Here is an 18822-nt window from a genome sequence, read left to right on the forward strand (position 1 = left end):
GGGAAGGGAGGAGACGACAGAGAGGAGGGAGGGAGGAAGGAGACGAGAGGGAAGGGAGGAAGGAGGGAGGGAGGGCGAGGGGCGGGGCGCGCCGTCCTCAGGGCCATGGAGGACCCGATGGAGAGCCTGCAGAAGGAGGCCACCTGCTCCATCTGCCTGGAGTACTTCCGCGAGCCGGTCTCCATCCCGTGCGGGCACAGCTTCTGCCGGGGCTGCATCGCGCAGTGCTGGAAGGAGCGCAGCCTCAGCTTCCCGTGCCCGCAGTGCCGGGAGGTGGCCCTGCAGAGGAACTTCAGGCCCAACCGCGAGCTGGGCAACGTGGTGGAGATCACCAAGCGCCTCGGCCTCCACGCCTTGGACGCCGCCGCCGCCGCCGCCTCGGGAGGAGAAGGATCCGGGCGGCGGGAGCGGGAAGGGGCCCGGCTGTGCGAGCGGCACCGGGAGGCGCTGAAGCTCTTCTGCGGCGAGGAGGAGACGCTCATCTGCTGCATCTGCAGGGAGTCCCGCGCCCACCGCAGCCACGCCGTCTTCCCCGCCGAGGAGGCCGCCCAGGACTATAAGGTCGGGCAGACAGAGGACTACTGCACCTCCCATCGCCCCCAACAACCCCAGTCTTGGTCTTGGCAGTCCTCCGAAGGGATTTCTCCAAGCTCTTTGGGGATTTCTATCTTCCAGCAAGCTTAGTTGGGGTTCCTAACCAAGGAGATGGAAGCTGAATTCGTGGGGATGATGGGAGCTGTAGTCCAGGACGTGTACATCTCCCAGCATCCCACCCTCCCGTGAGCTGCAGTCCCTTGAAAAGTTCTGGACATGGTCCAACGTGTTTGGATGAGGAGGATGGGAGTTGTAGTCCCCAATGTCGGGATACCCAACTAAGTTGGAAAAGACCTCATGGGCCACCCAGTCCAACCCCTTGCCAAGAAGCAGGAGAGGAATCTGAATTCTTGGGGATGATGGGACCTGTGGTCCTGAAGGTTCAGGATTTGTACATCTTCCAGCATTCCCCCCCCCCCCCCCCAAATGAGCTGAGTTGAGCTGCAGTTCCTCTAAAAGCTGACGTGGTTCCATGGAGATTTCATCTCCCATCATCCACCAACAAGTCCAGTTGGAGGTATTGGGAGTCTGCAAAAAAGCGATATGTTCAAGTTGGCATGGAGGGGATTCATCTCCCAGGGCCCAATATCCCAAGATCTGATCCCACTGTTGTGTGTTTTCCGGGCTGTATGGCCATGTTCCAAAAGTATTCTCTCCTGACGTTTCGCCCACATCTATGGCAGGCATCCTCAGAGGTTGTGAGGTATGGACAAACTAAGCAAGGAAGGTTTATATATCTGTGGAAGGTCCTGGGTGGGGAAAGAACTTTTGTCTGTTGGAGGCCAGTGTGAATGCTTTAATTAATCACCTTCATTAACATTAAATGGCCTTCCAATCCACAAGCATGTGGACAATTTCAACAGAAAGGAGGAAACCTCGAAAATGAACAAAAGCTGGCTACCAGTATTTTAAAAACTCTAAAATCAGAACAGTAAATAAAGAGCAGCACCCTGAAAATAGAAAAATTCCAGACAGGAGTCAATCGGGCAGCTAACGACTCTGAACAAAGGATTCCCCCAGGCCAGGATGTGAAGCTTGGAATGCCATTTAATGCTAATGAAGGTGATTAATTACAACATTCAAATTGGCCTCCAACAGACAGGAGTTCTTTCCCCACCCAGGACCTTCCATAGATATATAAACCTTCCTTGCTTAGTTTTTCCACTCACAACCTGCCTGCCATAGATGTGGGCGAAACGTCAGGAGAGAATACTTCTGGAACATGGCCATACAGCCCGGAAAACACACAACAACCCCAGGAGTTTGATGGTTGGGGATGTTGAGCGTTGTAATCCTCAAAAGCTGTTTGCTCAAGTTGTGCCTGTTGTTCCCAGGTGGGCTGCTTGTATCTCCCAGCATCCACTAATGAGCCTGGGCAAGTATGCTGGGAGTTGCAGTCCTCAAGAAATGATTTGTTCAAGCTCTGGAAATGGATCCTTGGAGGGTGGGATGTATTCCCCAGCATCTTCCAATGTGCTCATGTGGGGATGCTGAAAGATGTAGTCCACAAAAAGGAAATGGCTCAGTCTGTGAACATGGCTTGGGGGAAGGGGGACTGCATCCAAACAGCCATTAGAAAAGACTGAATAATGAACTATCCCTTAAAATGGCTCCCTGCGGCAGCTGCTTTGCTCTTCCTCGTCCATAGAGTAAAGCCTTCAGTTTTGGAGTGTTGGCTTTCATCCCATGGCATCCTCTTGCACAAAACAGCAGGATCGTAAAATACAGCCTTTATTAAGTAGGTTTTTGTTGGTTTGGGGCTGGGCAGACTTGAAGGAAAATATTCCCCTTGTTTTCTAAAAACCTGGGCTCTATCAACCAGAGATAAAACAAATAAAGATAAAACAGAGGCCTCTCCATATCTACTGATCCTGAACCCACAGATTCAACCATCCATGGCTTGAAAATATCACACCCCCCCCCCCCCCCCCGAAGAAGTATTCCAAAAAGCAAATCTTGATTTTGTCCTTTTATGTATATTATATAAAATATTTATGGATATATATATAATTTTGCTATGCCTCTCTGTATAATGGGACTTGAGCACCTACTGATTTTAGTATCAATGGAAGGTCCTAAAGCCAAACCCTAGCAAATAACAAGGGCCCACTCTATATTGAGCATGAAAATATTATTTATTGGGTTGCTGTGAGTTTTCCGGTCTGTATGGCCATGTTCCAGAAACATTCTCTCCTGACGTTTCACCCACATTTATGGCAGGCATCCTCAGAGGTGGTGTGGTTTGTTGGAAACTAGGCAAGTGAGGTTTATGTATCTATGGAAAGTCCAGGATGGGAGAAGTCAGCCATCGCAGAGCATTTGATAAACCAACTTGGACACAGCATACTATTTGAGAACACAGGAATGCTGCACCACTCTAACAACCACCATGTAAGACTACACAGAGAAGCCACTGAAATCCACAACTGTGTGGACAATTTCAACAGAAAGGAGGAAATGATAAAAATGAACCAAATCTGGCTGCCAGTATTAAAAACCCTCTAAAATCAGGACAGTAGGAAGAACAACATTCCGAAAACAGGGTAATTCCAGTCAGGAAACAATCAGGGCCAGCTAACACTTCCCAACAAAGATTTTCCCCAGGCAGGAAGCAGCCAGGCCTTAAAGCTGCAAGGCTTTCCAATGCTAATCAAAGTGATTAATTGCAACATTCACACTTGCCTCCAACAGACAAGAGTTCTTTCCCCCACCCTGGACATTATTCCACAGATATATAAACCTCATTTGCCTCGTTTTCAACAAACCTCACAACCTCTGGGGATGCCTGCCATAGATGTGGGTGAAACATCAGGAGATAATGCTTCTGGAACATGGCCATCCAACCTGGAAAACACAACAACCCAGTGATTCCAGCCATAAAAGCCTTCGACAACATACAGAAAGTATTATTCTACAATGTAGATGCACCTGGATTGACATTTTATTGGTACTGTTGTTAAATAACAGGAAAAGCAGAAATACTTGCGGCTCCTTTAGAAATCACAGCAACCTAGAAGTAGATCCAGATCTACTGTGGTTCCACTTCTACACCAGAGGACAGAAAGATAGGAAACAGTGCTGTCTTGTAGTTACTACATTGGGAGATTTAAATCTCACACGTCTGGAAGGTGTCAGACTGTTGATGTAGTAAGAAACTACAAGACAAGCTGATTCAACTTTCCGCCCCCTCATTGAAAGAAGGATGACTAGAACCAGAGTCAAAGGCACTATTTGTGATGCTCAGCTGAGAGACTGGAGATCGGAAAGGAAAAGCCGGAAGCTAAATACTAATGTCCTGAGATATTAGGAGCCTGTGGTGGTGCAGTGGGTTAAACCACTGACTGCTGGACTTGCTGACCAAAAGGTTGGCGGTTCAAATCCTGGGAGAGGAGTGAGCTCCCACTGTCAGTTCCAGCTTCTGCCAACCTAACAGTTCGAAAACATGTAATTGTGAGTAGATCAATAGGTACTGCTCTGGTGGGAAGGTAATAGCGCTCCATGCAGTCATGCTGACCTCATCGGGTTAAGACTCTCTCCGAAGTGAGCAAAACATGATCAAGGGACAAAAGGCTGAACTCCAAGCCATACTGAGTTACATTTTGACCCTAAAACAATCAGTTTCCTGGATTTTGATTTTGGTTGTTTCCTCCATTGCTATGCATTTTAAAGGACATTCCTGGAGATTATTCATTGAAAAGGACATTCTTATTGTCATCTTCAATGAAATGTTCTGTACATTTAGCAGGTTTTGATTCACCTGTTGTGAAACAATTGTATTTCTGTGTGCCGTGCCACTTTTTGCTGAATTGGATTTTCCTATTGGAGGGCAGGTAATGAAGTTAATAGCAGTAAAAAATATTTTACATTTTGTTTCTCTTTGTTTAGAAAGAAATCCAGACCCGGCTGCAGAGTTTGAAGGAGGAGAGGGAGACTCTCTTGGGATTAAATTTGGCTGGAGAACTTACACACCAGGAATATCTGGTCAGTACTAAATCCAGTTATACAACTACACCAGAATGCGGTCATTGCGGTATCTTACTTGTATTTTTGCTTACAACATGAATCACACTGAGATTTCTAATTATGCTCGAAGACATTTGAATGAAAGGGTTGAAAGATATGGAAAAAACCGGAATCTTTGAAATATAAAATGTACTTTGCATTTTGTTGCTAGTGTGAAACTAGAATGTTGGCTACAGTAGGGTTGTTATATGTTTTTCGGGCTGTATGGCCGTGTTCCAGAAGCATTCTCTCCTGACATTTCACCCACATCTATGGCAGGCACCCTCAGAGGTTGGCCAACCTCTGAGGATGCCTGCCATAGATGTGGACAAAATGTCAGGAGAGAATGCTTCTGGAATACGGCCATACAGCCCGAAAAACACATAACAACCCTGTGATTCTGGCCATGAAAGCCTTCAACAACACATTGGCTACAGTAGACTCTCAGTTAACAGAAACTCAAGCAACCGGCAAAAAAAATGAAGAAATAATGTGAACTGCATTCACATAACTGTTCTTATAATACAGTAAAACTTTGTTGCATTAAAGAAATAAATACATAAATACATAAATGTTATTTGTATCCCGCCACCATCTCCCCAAAGGGACTCGGGGCGGCTCACAAAGCACTCAATAATGCAAACACTCATAATACAATAGGTACATGAGCTTATGAAACAACATAATATAATTGTACACACAAAGTTTATATAACACAATCTATGAAATCCCTACTGATTAAGTTAAGTTTGTATTTATTTGCTTTTAATTAGTATATTTCAATATTAATATCAAGTCAATACAGAGTTTATGCTATGGTATACTATGGGGTATAATATTAATTAGGCCTATTTTTAATAGTAACTTTTAAGCAACCATGAATTACATTTATCTATTATTCCCACTGCTACCAGTTAACTGAGTGGCTTCATCTACCCTGCCATATAATGCACTACCAAATGGCATTATATGGTAGTGAAGTTGGGTCCAGAGTCAATTGTATGTATTTATATTTTCCCTTATATTCACTTTGGCTTCTACTCAGAAAAAGATGGTATATAGAAGTACATAAATTCCAATATGCCTATCCATGTGTATTTATTTAGGGTGATGCCATCTAACATCTAACACAGAATCCAGGTATTAAAAATCTGCTTTTATTTTCAGCGCCCTAATAAATGTACTTCTTACCTTTATATCTTCTATTACAGAACCAAACAGAAGTCGAGAGACAGAAAGCTATGTCTGAATTTGGGCAAATGCGTCTCTTTCTGGAACAGCAAGAAAAGCTCCTTCTGTCTCAGCTGAACGAACTGGAGAGGGAAATTGTTAAGCGCCAGAAGGAACACAGCTCCAAGTTTTCCGAGGAAATTTTCTCTCTCAATGCAATGATCAATGAAGTAGAAGAGAAGTGTGAGCAGCCGGATAGCGAATTCCTTCAGGTGAGTCCAGGTGGTTCTTGGGGGAAATCTTGAAAAAGAAAATACGTTGACAGTATGTGATATCTGTGATAGCTTAAACAACTTTTCTCAAACAACACATTTCAGATTACTTGGTTCTCTTCATGCTAGTTTATTGTCCAACTTTCACACCCATCCATAGAAATCAGAAATGCTATGGATGATTCCGACTTGGGTATTTTATGATATGTCTTTACACTTCAGGCTTGTATATTACACAACCCAACAAAATCAAACTGTTTATAATCATCAGAAATGGGAGAAGTACAGTTTAAATCAATTTTATGCTGATTTTAAATGTGTCTTTATTTTTTTCATCACATCAACTTTTAAAAAATATGATGAATAGTACATTACAGCAGACTTCTGCAAAGTCTTCACATTTCACATCATATTTGTGTAACACAAGCCAACAAGTATTTTTCATCATATAATTTTAGGTCATTCTTACAGAGTTTTGTGCTGAATTCAGATCTGTGTTTATTTTTTCTCTATCACGTGTAGTTTTTGCGATGAGGCTAATTGAATTATTAATGTATTTACGCAATAATATCAATAGAATTTAATTCAGTGCAAAAAACTCTACAAGAATGACCTAAAATTATATGTGATGAAAAATACTTGTTGGCTTGTGTTATTTATAATTAAAAGAGAGGCAGTGTGTCGTTCTGTATCTCAGGTAAATGAGAACCCTTTCACTGTGATGAACTATTCCTGTCTTTCTCTTCCCAGTTATATTTCTTTTTCTCTTCTCTTCTTTTCTCTTCTCTGCTCTAGGATATCAGAAGCACACTGTGCAGGTATGTGACTCTATAACCTCCCAACCAGAGATGTTACTTCCTTGATTTTGTTCCCCTAGTTTCTGGTAGAAATACAGGATAAGATCAGAATATTGGTTCATCTGACCCAAAAGTGGGCACCCACCGAGAACTCACCCATTTTCAACCATAGTGAGGATCTCATGCCCCACACACTTCAATCCAGTGGTTGAAAACAATTACAAAATAGAGTGGGTTTGCCACCCTCACCCCCCCGCCCGCCAGCTTCCTTATTTCTTGAAAATCTCCCAAAAGCAGTCTCCCTTTCAAAAGAGGGAAAGAATGCAAGTTTCCTTTTAAAAGCCAAAATAAAACGAGAAGTAAATGGTGCCACTTCTGATCTAGATTTCACCTGATTTTCACCTTCCGGCCTTTTCTTCAAAGTTTGTAGGGTGCTGGGTAGCATGGCTCAGGGATGATTACCAAAAATTAAGCTCTCATATTTAAGGTTATTGGTGGAAACAGATTTCCCTGCATCCTTATACCTGTTGCTTGGATTTTGTGAGATTTGCTGGAACCAACCAAAGGGAGAATGCTAAGAACAAAACAGGTTACTCCTCTAAAACAGAGACAGCATATTTATGTATTCAAATTTATAGTGAGAGGGGGAGATGCTTCCATATGAGGTATGCCATGTTTTAAGTGTTTGCTTAATTAACTGCATATTCTAGGACAGCTTCTGCAGAATTTTTATCCATTCTGGTTGCATTTTTAAGTTCTGGTTATTTTTCTAAGGCCAAAACTCAAGCAATGCTAAGCATAACTGTTTGATACCACACTGAAATTATCAGAAATGGATATGATTCCTCTCTTTCCAGGTTTGATAGGGACCCATTTCAACCACCTAAGGAAATGCCATGCAAAATCGAAAAGAGATTAAGTGAATTCTCTGAAAAGAACAACGCGCTCACAGAAATCGTGAAGAACCTCAAAGGTATGGTCAATCTGCTTGTCAAACTAGAAGGGTTTTTTTTGTGTGTGTCAGGAGCGACTTGAGAAACTGCAAGTCACTTTTGATGTGAAAGAATTGACAATCTGTGAAGATGTTGCCCAGGATGCCCAGATGTCTTACCATCCTGTGGGAGGCTTCTCTTATGTCCCCGCATGGGAAACTGGAGCTGACAGATGGGAGTTCACCCCATTCCCCAGATTTGAACCGCCAACCTTTTGGTCAGCATTCCTGCCAGCACAAGGGTTTAATCCATTGCGCCACCGGGGGCTCCTAAATTAGAAGTGATGCCTGAAATAAAAAGTTACAGATTGGATGCTGCTAATCAGCCTTCCAGGTGTTTTAGCAAAGTCAGATCTGGACATGGTGACACATGCTTTGGATCTCACTTTGAGAGAGAGGGAGGAAATAAATTCAGTAAAGAAATATATGCCATTTGGGTTACTGTAATGCACTCTACGTGGGGTTGCCTTTGCAAAGTGTGCAGAACAATAGAAGCTGACCATAAAATTACCCTGGAGGACCTAGAAATTCCTAGAGAACATATTAGTCAAATCCACAAATAATCAAATCTGCAAAGGTTAAATTCCCCCCAAAGTGGAGGACCAGCTGTCTGCCAAAAAATATTGTGTCCTCTTTAGGACTCTTTAGACACTGCCATAAAATCCAGGCTTGCAAAACAGATAATCTGAATTTTATACGGTAGTGTAGAAGGGGACAAAGTCTTCCAGTGGAAATTGACTATGAAGTCTCACTAAAGGACCTAGAAATTCCTAAAAAGAACATATTAATAAAATCCCATGAATAATTAAATATGCAAAGGTTAAACTTGCACATGTGGAGGATTTGATGTACTGACAATAGAATTTGTGTTACAGAGCACAATATATATACAGAGCACAATAAAAAATATATATGTTGGATATTAGTGTATCGTTACAATTGCCTCAAATCTCTGAAAAGTTCGGTTTTTTAAAAATTTGAAATGTCAATGAAACATATAATTTAGGAAACCAGGTTACAAACAAGCATATTAAAAATAATTTTGTTGACCCTTTTTTGGAATAGTAATGTCATGACCCTTGTACATCCTTTTATTTTACAATGACTTAAAAAAGAATTGGAAGCATTCTTTTTTTTCATTCTTTATTTTCTATTCATTCTGTGTTTCATCTTATTAAAAACCATTTCAATTTTTGAACTCTATAAGATGCAATATTTTGGACCCTTAAGGGAGGAGAGAGGAGGAGGAGGCTGCCATATAAAATATACCCGTATATACTTGAGTATAAGCTGACCCGAATATAAGCTGAGGCACCTAATTTTACCACAAAAAAACTGGGAAAACATTGACTCCAGTATAAGCCGAGGGTGGTAAATTTCAGAAATAAAAATAGATACCAATAAAATTACATTAATTGAGGCATCAGTAGGTTAAATGTTTTTGAATATTTATATAAAGCTCAAATTTAAGATAAGACTGTCCAACTCTGATCAAATCTCCCAGCCAAATCATTTCTTTCTCTCTGTGTATTGCCAGGATATATGTTAGTTTCTTGTAAAATGATTTTTGTTCTGTATTTGGAGCATAGATTCCCCACTAATAGGACTTGTTTGTATTGAAGTTTCACTTTAACAATTAATATCTATCTTTCTTGGTCCTCGTTAATTTTCTCTGGTTCTAATATTTTATTTAAAACACTACATATTTCTTGCAGTTATATGTTGTAAATAATTGACCTAGTTTTTCTTGTTTTAAGAGATGTTTATCTTTGTCCAATAAATGTGATTCCTGAATACATGTTATGTCTGTCTTAACGTTATACAAATAATGAAAAACCTTCTTTCTCTTAATACAGTTATTCAACCTATTTGCATTAAATGAAATGATTTTTATTCTATCTGACATTATCCAAATAATTTCCCTTTTCCTCCCCACTCCCACAGGCCAAGAAAGTAAAAGACTATTGCATAACCTATTGAAAAATAACTACACCCAGTCTCTGGCACATAGACTCCGTGAATATGTGGAGACCACCATTTGAAAAGCATTAGCCAAGAAAAGCATTACCTTGTTCGAAGTCAACTCTTTGAACAAATGATATTCACAAGCATTCATGTAATGGCACATAGGTAACATAGCTGTTAAACTGAAGAGTAATGTCTTTAAACTGCCAAGGATAAAGACATGCCACTATAAAATATATTTGCTTAGCAGAGTTTTAAAGATGTTTCTTTGCAGTTACAGTTGCTCAAAAGATATACATTCCCTTTAAATCTCTTAGTTAAAATATGCACGCAGAGATAAAAAAAACAAAGTCTTCTTTGAAAAATAACATATTTTGTTTGCTCATAAACATCTTGTATTAATTCACCATACAGGCACATTTCTTATTGAAGTTCAGTTGCAGATAGGATGTGTTGAGTATACAGGATATCATTTTAATCAATAATCCATAGTCTTTAAGTATAGTTGTACTCACTGAAGTCCATAAGTCATACTTATCTACTGAAGTCTGATGTAAGCATCTGTTTTCATGGAAGACCAAACACATACATGCATCCACTTCTACCGAGGTCTGATGCAAAAGTGAATACAAAATGAAGTCCTGAGTTTGAACATGCTCAGTACAATCAAATGTCTATAACCCCTCCCACACCAAAGAGGTACAAATTGGCAAATCAACATACACATAGAATACAGGTTAGCAAATATATACAGTAGAGTCTCACTTATCCGAACCTCGCTTATCCAAGTTTCTGGATTATCCAAGCCATTTTTGTAGTCAAATGTTTTCAATATATCATGATATTTTGGTGCTAAATTCGTAAATACAGTGATTACAATATAACATTACTGCGTACTGAATTGCTTTTTCTGTCAAATTTGTTGTAAAACATGATGTTTTGATGCTTAATTTGTAAAACCATAACCTAATTTGATGTTTAATAGGCTTTTCCTTAATCCCTCCTTATCCAAGATATTCGCTTATCCAAGCTTCTGCCGGCCCTTTTAGCTTGGATAAATGAGACTCTACTGTACATTAACAAATAAATAGTGAGAGGCTTGGGAGGTTGCTATTTCCAAAAAAGGGTTCATAAAATAATGGCACCACTAACTAATTAATCAAAAATGAGTTCCTTTCTCCATTTCTTCTTCTTCTTCTTCCTTTTCATCTTCTTCTGTCTCCCCCTGTATTTTCTGTTCTTTTTTTCCGGTCTGCTGTTACGCTTCCTTTGCCGTGCTCCCCTGTAGAGTCTGCTGTCTTCTCTTTTGTTGCTGAGCCTCCTCTGGATCATGGTCTTCAGTAAAGTCTTTATTATACTTCCAAAGGACTGATGACTTCTTATGCTGTGACGGCCTCTGCTGGTGAAAAGCAAAAGAAAACCCAGCTCCTTCCTGCTACTTCATCATCATACCGTGTTCTTCTAGAAATAAAAGCCAAGTTTCAAGAGCTGAAAGATGCAGTTAAATCAATGGAAGAGGATATTTTAAAAAGTCTCAGAACGCCATGACCAGATGGAATCCAAAGTATCCAGAATTGATGCGGAGTGTAAGTCTGTGAGAAAAAGAGTAGACCAAAACTTAGTTAAAATTTCAAATTTGGAGAAAGTTCAAGAAGAGGTCTTCAATCAAATGGACTCGATGGAGCTGGGGTCCAATGAAAATACAAGAATTAAAGACTTGCCAGAATGTGTGGAAAGAGAAGATTTGAAATCTTATCTGGTAACCCTCCTAGTGACTTTCATTGGAGAGAAGGAGACGGATGTGGTCTACGCAACAATTTCAACAGCATACAGTGTCAATAAAATGTATGCAAGAGTGAAAAAAGTACTACCAAGGGACTGCATCCTACGTTAATTTCAAAATCCTCTAAGGAAGTTATACTCAAAAAGCAATATGAAAAACAAGTTACGGTATTGGGAAGCAGAATCTTGATGCTTAAAGAAATACCACTTCCTTCCCCCCTCTTACCCCTCATCCTTCCTTTCCCCTCATATCTCCCCCCCCCCCATCCACTAAGGTGGCTTTTATTGTTTATTTTTGAAAACTTGATAAAAACTATTTAATTAAAGAAATACCAGTGAGGCTTCTTAAGAAAAGGAAGATATTTGCACCTCTAGTGGATAAGCTGAAGAATGCGGGAATTTTTTCAGGTGGTGGTTTTCACAAAGGATGTCCTTTTATTATAAAGGAAAGAGACATTCAATTCTGAACTCCTCAAAGGCAGAGCAATTCTTGGGGAAAACACTTTCCTCAAATAAGTTATTTTCCCAAAGATTCCTCCAGTGGCAGTTTGGTGTGGGTTTCTGGGAACTGTAGTAAAAAAAAAAAAAGTTTAAAAAATCAAGCCCTACTTTTTCTTGTCTGGTAATCAGTTTGTCTCACGCAGATTCTGGCTCCTTCCACACTGCAACTATATCCCAGGATCTGACCCCAGATTATCTTCTTATCCCAGATTATCTGGCAGTGGGGACCCATGTCATCCAGTTTAAAGCAGATAATCTGGGACCAGATTCCGGGATATAAAGCACTGTAGAAAGGGCCTCAGAAGTAATGCCATGCAGAATCTTGATATGTTGTTGAAGCCTTTCATGGCTGGAATCACTCATTGCTGTGAGTTTTTCAGGCTGTATGACCATATTCCAGAGCACACGCTTTTGGTAGTTTTGTTTCTTTTTAAAATATGCCCCTACCTTCTTCCTTTTAGATACTCTGCCATCAGAACTGGGAACAGAATGGGGTAAGTATTTATTAAAGACAATTGAAAAAAATATTTCATTTACAATTAGATGTATAGGAAAGTAATTGTATAGATACAGAAGCATCTGGGCCAATGTAATGTGCCAGAACAAGATTGATGTTTTTGTTTTGCTTGTTTTATACAGGCTGCATTTAGAAATGGTAGCAGTAATACTTTTAAAAATGCACAATATGGTTAATACCCATAATATATAGAGGTCTTTAAACAGGTTGGATGGGCATTTTTCCAGAGTACTTTAGCTGTGTTTTCCTGACTGGAAGAAGGTTGGAATAGATGACTCAGTGATCCCTTCAAATTCTAAGATTCTATGAGTCTCTATAGCAGGATTGTATAATATATGGCAATATGCAAGTTGTTAGACTGCAGCTCCCATCAACCCTAGTCTGAATAGTCATTGCTGAGGGATCATTGTTGCAACATCTGAGACCCCCCCCCCCCACCCCAGTGTTCCCCATTTATGTCACAAAGATTCTCAGGGAACTATGTGAAAGAGCCAATCATGTTATTGGATCATATCTACTCTTCCTGTTGCAAAAAGTCTTGCACTTCAATCTGGGAAAGATGTATATTTGTCACCTTTTTTAATTCTCAGAATATATCAATACATTTTATGGATCTTAATTTCAAGAAAGTATGTATCTGGAAATATGGTCAAGTTATATTAATGCATATGCTAACCCTTGCTCATATGCCAAGTATTTCCTTAACCCATCTTTGGCCTATTTTTCCCCTTTTATTTTTCATAATCTATATATATAAAAGAGTGATGGCATCAGGGCAGCGGACAAAACAACAAAACTACAGGCCCCCCAACCTCGAAATTTGACAACACAACCCATCATTCACGGCTCTAGGTTGATACAACAAAAAGAAAAGAAAAATAAAGTCCTAATTACAGGGAGAGGAATAATAGTTTTTATCCAATTGCTGCCAGTTACAAAGCTAAGTTCCACCCACTTGGTCTCCTAGCAACCTACTCAGCCCAGGGGACAGGCACAGTTAGGCCTCACTTAGGCCTCTTCCACAGATTATCAGGTTTTAACTGGATTATATGGCAGTGTAGACTCAAGGCCCTTCCACACAGCTATATAACCCATTTAGAATCTTATATTATCTGCTTTGAACTGGATTATCTTGACTCCACACTGCCATATAATCCACTTCAGTGTGCATACTAAACATAAAGACAACCATACAACAGACATTCAATACCACCACTACCTCAACAATTTCTCACCAACACCACCAGACAACGCCACAGCAACGCGTGGCCGGGCACAGCTAGTCATGTTATAAAAATCTAGTACAAATCCAGTTTGAGCATTCCTTATCCAGAATTCCAGAGTCTGAAATAACCCAAAATTGTCCACGTGGATGTTAGAGAGAATCATACCATTGCTTTCTCATGGTTCAGTGTACACAAACCCTACTTCGTACACAAAGTTATGAAAAATATTGTATAAAATTACTTTCAGGCTATCTGAAAGGTATATATGAAACATAAACAAATTTCTTATTTTTACTTGCGTCCCATTTCTGACATATCTCATTATGCATGTATATGCAAACATAAGTTTCCCAAAATTCGACATGCCTCTGGTCGTAAGCATTTCAGGTAAAGACTACTCAACCTGCATTTTAAACAATAAGAAATCTGACCAATATTATAGATTCACAAAATTGGAAGAGACCACAAGTGTCATCCAGTCCAACCCAATTCTGCCACGCAGGAACACTACCATCGCGTTTTCTTCCAATTCTACGATTCTATGAAATCACTCTTGACAGATGGCCATCCATCCAGCCATCTATCAAACAGCCCTAACTAACAGGAATGTCTGCCTAATGTTTAGGTGGGACCTCTTCCTGCTACTTGAATCAATTGGTCTGTATCTTAATCACTAGAACATCAGAAAATAAGCTTAGCCTATCCTCAGTATAACATCTCTTCAGCTATTTAATCATGGCTATCATGTTCCCTCTCAACCTTCTTCAAGCTAAACATACCCAATTCCCTAAGCCACTTTTCATATGACTTAGTTTCCAGATATTGGACCATTTTGGTCACCCTTTCCAGCTTGTCATTATTCTTTTTGAATTGCGAGATACAGTCTTGAATAAAAATTAATTTTTTAATGGTGATATAGTGTCTCTCTTCCCATTTTCCTATCCCTTTCTTCTCTGCAGTCAACGTCACCCTTGACACAGACACAGCAAACCCTCAAGTCATCATCTCCGAGGATCGGAAAAGTGCCAGGTGGGACGTCACCAGGACGGAGCTGCCGCACAACCCGAAGCGCTTCAAGTCCTCCTGCTGTGTGCTGGGCTGTGAATGGTTTGATTCTGGGAGGCATTACTGGGAGGTCAACGTGGAGGATGGAGGCATCTGGGCTGTCGGTGTGGCCCGGGGCTCTGTGAGGAGGAAGACCGAGTTGAAGCTCACTCCCGAGGAAGGGATTTGGGCCCTGCAGGGCGACTTTGGCCAATACCAAGCCCTCACTAACCCCGTGACCCCTCTGCCCCTCAGCTCCACCCCCCGAAGGATCCGGGTTTCCCTGGACTACGAAAGGGGCCAGGTGGAATTTTTCAATGCTGAGACCAAGGACTCCATCTTCCTTTTCCCCTCAGCTTCATTCTCTGGGGAGAGTGTGTACCCCTTTTTTAAAGTCTTGCTTGCCCAGTTGACCCTGGATGGCTAAAGGGCTACCTTCACAAGATCAGACCTTCATCTCAGCATATCTGGCCATTCCGGGTGGGGGGATTATGGAAGCTGTGTTCCAAAAAAGTAACTTTTCCAAGCTGTGCTGGAAAATCACTCAAGGCAGATTAGTCTCCCTTTAAGTTCTCTTTAAGGTACAAGAGATGCCAGCTTTTTATTGCATGCTGAAAGTAAATCTGTGAGCACAGAAGCATGATGCAGAAATATTCAAGGATTTTTTTTGGTAATGAAATTCAAGATAATTCACTTATGTGCTTGTGGGCGGTGCCAAAATGATCCTGTGACTAAATGGACCTGGACCATTTGGTTTCGTCCAATACCACTTCATGCAAAATAGGGCCTGCCTTGTTAGATCACTCAACTCAGCTTCAGTTCTGATCTAGAAGCCAGGTTTGTAGCCAAGTCCTTACATTTCGCCAGCCAAGGATGAGCATCATCATCACCAAAGGTAGTTTATGTAGAGCTGACATGCTTTATTTTTCACCTACTGGTGTCTTAAAACTTTTTTCTTCTTTTATAGTGATGAATACTGTCATTGTCTTAATGTTGTTTGTGTTTTTTTAATGCTGTTTAGTCACAGTGTCTCAGTGGGTTGAGAGGTGAATAAAAATAGTAAGGTCAAATCACATGGTAAAGACAAGCTGCTTAAGAAGGTAAGAGCTATGTCAGATCAGATTTCTGGCCTAAATTTCTGTTCCCACAGTAGCCAAACTATTGGTATAGTCCATAAGCAAGACTTGAAAGCAACGGCACTTTCCTGCTCCACAGTAACTGATATAGGAAATATACTATGTCTGGAGGAACTAGCTACTGATACAGTTTCCTCATCTGTGAATATTTCCAATCCCCTTTTGGGCTGTCCCAACTGGTCAGCAACCACTGAAATTTGTGGTAGCCACTTTTACAGGCGGCTTAGAGTGCATCTACACAGTGGAATTAATGCAGATCGACACTATTTTAGTTGTGATGACTCAGTGCTGTGGAATCCTGAAAATTAGTTTAGCAAGGCATCGCCACTTTTTGGCAGAGAAAGCTCAAGGTCTTGTAAAACTATGATGAGTCATCACAACTAAAGTGGTGTCAATCTGCATTGATTCCACCATGTAGATACACCCATGGTGTATGGAAGTACTTCTTAGTTGGCCCTGTCCTGAAAATTCTGTTTTTCAGCTTCAGGGGATAACCTTCCCTTATATAATAGTACACTTCTGCTATATTGCCTATAATTACCCTCCTTTTCCAAGCCGAGCAACCTCAAACATTGTAATTTTTCAGTCTGACAGACTTGTTCAAGTACTTGATGTCGTGTTTTCCCCTGACTTTCTGCCCTGTTTAGATGTCAGTTGACATGTGACAAATGTTGAATAATTAATCAGAGGAATCCTGCTTTCTGTGCACAACCATTTATTGTAGTTATGGTGGGATGTCTTCAGGAGCCAATTTTGTTGTCGTATTGAAGTGTAGAATAGCTTCTGTGTCAATGTGAAGGTTGACTTTTCATGTGAGATGGATGTGAGAAGTATAAGCACTTTGGACATAAATAAAGTAACCAGATGTGGTTCATCAGAGCCTTCTTTTAATTATTCCATCAATGCTGTACTGAAGGTACGGAAAACAGGTCGGTAATGGAGGGGTTCTACATTGGAGATAAGCTGCTGCAAGACTGAGAATACATTGGCCATATTGAAGATTTGCTCAGCCAACGCTGGGAAAATATAAGACAGACTTCAACTGTCATGAGCCCCAGTAAGACTGGGAATTCTGGGAACTGAAGTCCAAAGCTATGGGCACAGCTACATGGTATAATTAATGCAGTTTGACACCACTTTAAATACCATTGCTGAATGCTTTGGAATTGGAGGAGTTGTAGTTTGGGGAAGACACCACCACTCTTATGTCAGAAAAGGCTAAGGACTGTAATACTCCAACTCCAAGGATTTAAATACCACTGAGCCATGGTATTTAAAGTGGTGTCAAACTGTATTAATTCTGCAGAGTAGGGATAACCTATATTGAGTTTGTGAGCCTACCAGGTCTCTTCAACCTGTGGAATTCTGGGTTTTGGGCTTCTAACTGGAGCTAACTACTGGGAGCATATAACGCCCCTACTAAAGCAGCTTCACTGGCTGCCGATAAACTGCCGGTCCCAATTCAAGGTGCAAGTGATGACCTATAAAGCCCTATATGACTTGGGCCCTCCCTGTCTTCATGATCACATCTCCCTTTACGAACTAGCGCAGGCTCAGATCTGTTGGGGAGGCCTTCCTCTCCTGACAACATTACAAGCGGGGCTAGTGGGGACAAGGGAGAGGGCCTTCTAGGTGGTGGCTCCCCAACTGTGGAATGTCCTTCGCAGAGAGCTCAGACAAGCCCCTACACTATCCTCTTTCCGCAAGGATCGGAAAACTCGGTGGTTCCTGCAGAATTTTGAACAGGATTAGTCCTAGCCCCCCCCCCCCCCCCCCGGTTAACTAAGAACCTGCTCAGCACTTTACCCCACTTCCTCAGCACTTTACCCCACTTGCTGCTTTTCATAGGACTTGGTTTCCAGATATTTGACGATTTTGGTCACCCTACTTGTCAATATCCTTTTTGAATTCTGTTGCACTTGTCTTGCCTAGTACGTCATAGTTGGCCTTGCCCACTCTGAAGCCCTGGTCGTTATATCTGGCCCCGCTGATGGAGCATTGTGTAACTGGTTTTATTTATTTATTTGTGATTGTTTTGAATTTTATGTTCTTGTTTTATGTTTATTATTATTATGTTTAATTTGTTGTATGGAGCCTCCGGTGGCCTAGGGGATAAAAGCCTTGTGACATGAAGGTTGGGTTGCTGACCTGAAGGCTGCCAGGTTCGAATCCCACCCGGGGAGAGCGCGGATAAGCTCCCTCTATCAGCTCCAGCTCCATGCAGGGACATGAGAGAAGCCTCCCACAATGATGGTAAAACGTCCTTGCAGACGGCCAATTCTCTCACTCCAGAAGCAACTCCAGTTGCTCCTGACACGAAAAAAATAGAAATTGTTGTATGGTTTCTTTGCTATGTTGGAAACATGCTATGTTGCCCTGAGTCCTTTTGAGGAGAGAGGGCAGTATATAAGTATTATTATAAGTATTATTATTATTATTATTATTATTATTATTATTATTATTGTATGACACAGCAAACAAGATAGATATGCTGGACTTTGTTTCACAAAATCACAAGTCGAACACTTCCCAAGTGTCTAGGACTGTGTGATGTATTTTCGGATGATGTGTGCAGATCCCAGTAGGGTGGCCTTTTGCAGTTGGCAGATTGTGATTTTGTCAATGTCTATTGTTTCCAAATGCCAGCTGATATCTTTTGGCACGGCACCCAATGCGCCGATCATCTGCACTGGTTTCTGCCAGAGTCTTTGAAGTTCAATCTTGAGGTCCTGATAGCAGCTGAGTTTTTCCTGTTGTTTTTCATCAATGCGACTGTCACCTGGGATGGCAACATCAATGATCCAAACCTTTTTCTTTTCCACAAC

General features: G+C 41.1%; 1 protein-coding gene across 1 annotated transcript; it reads left to right on the top strand.

Moving 5' to 3' along the window:
- LOC103277986 (E3 ubiquitin-protein ligase TRIM7) lies at positions 1 to 16871 on the top strand. Its single transcript, XM_062969609.1, has 7 exons — positions 1 to 561; positions 4480 to 4575; positions 5808 to 6038; positions 6834 to 6856; positions 7693 to 7808; positions 12536 to 12568; positions 14777 to 16871. The coding sequence occupies exons 1-7, from the start codon at positions 106 to 108 to the stop codon at positions 15286 to 15288; spliced, it is 1467 nt and encodes a 488-aa protein (XP_062825679.1). The 5' UTR covers positions 1 to 105; the 3' UTR covers positions 15289 to 16871.
- The last annotated feature ends 1951 nt before the right edge of the window (positions 16872 to 18822 follow it).

The sequence above is a fragment of the Anolis carolinensis genome, chromosome 2 (genome assembly GCF_035594765.1).
Source record: "Anolis carolinensis isolate JA03-04 chromosome 2, rAnoCar3.1.pri, whole genome shotgun sequence".
In the NCBI taxonomy this organism is placed as follows: Eukaryota; Metazoa; Chordata; class Lepidosauria; order Squamata; family Dactyloidae; genus Anolis; species Anolis carolinensis.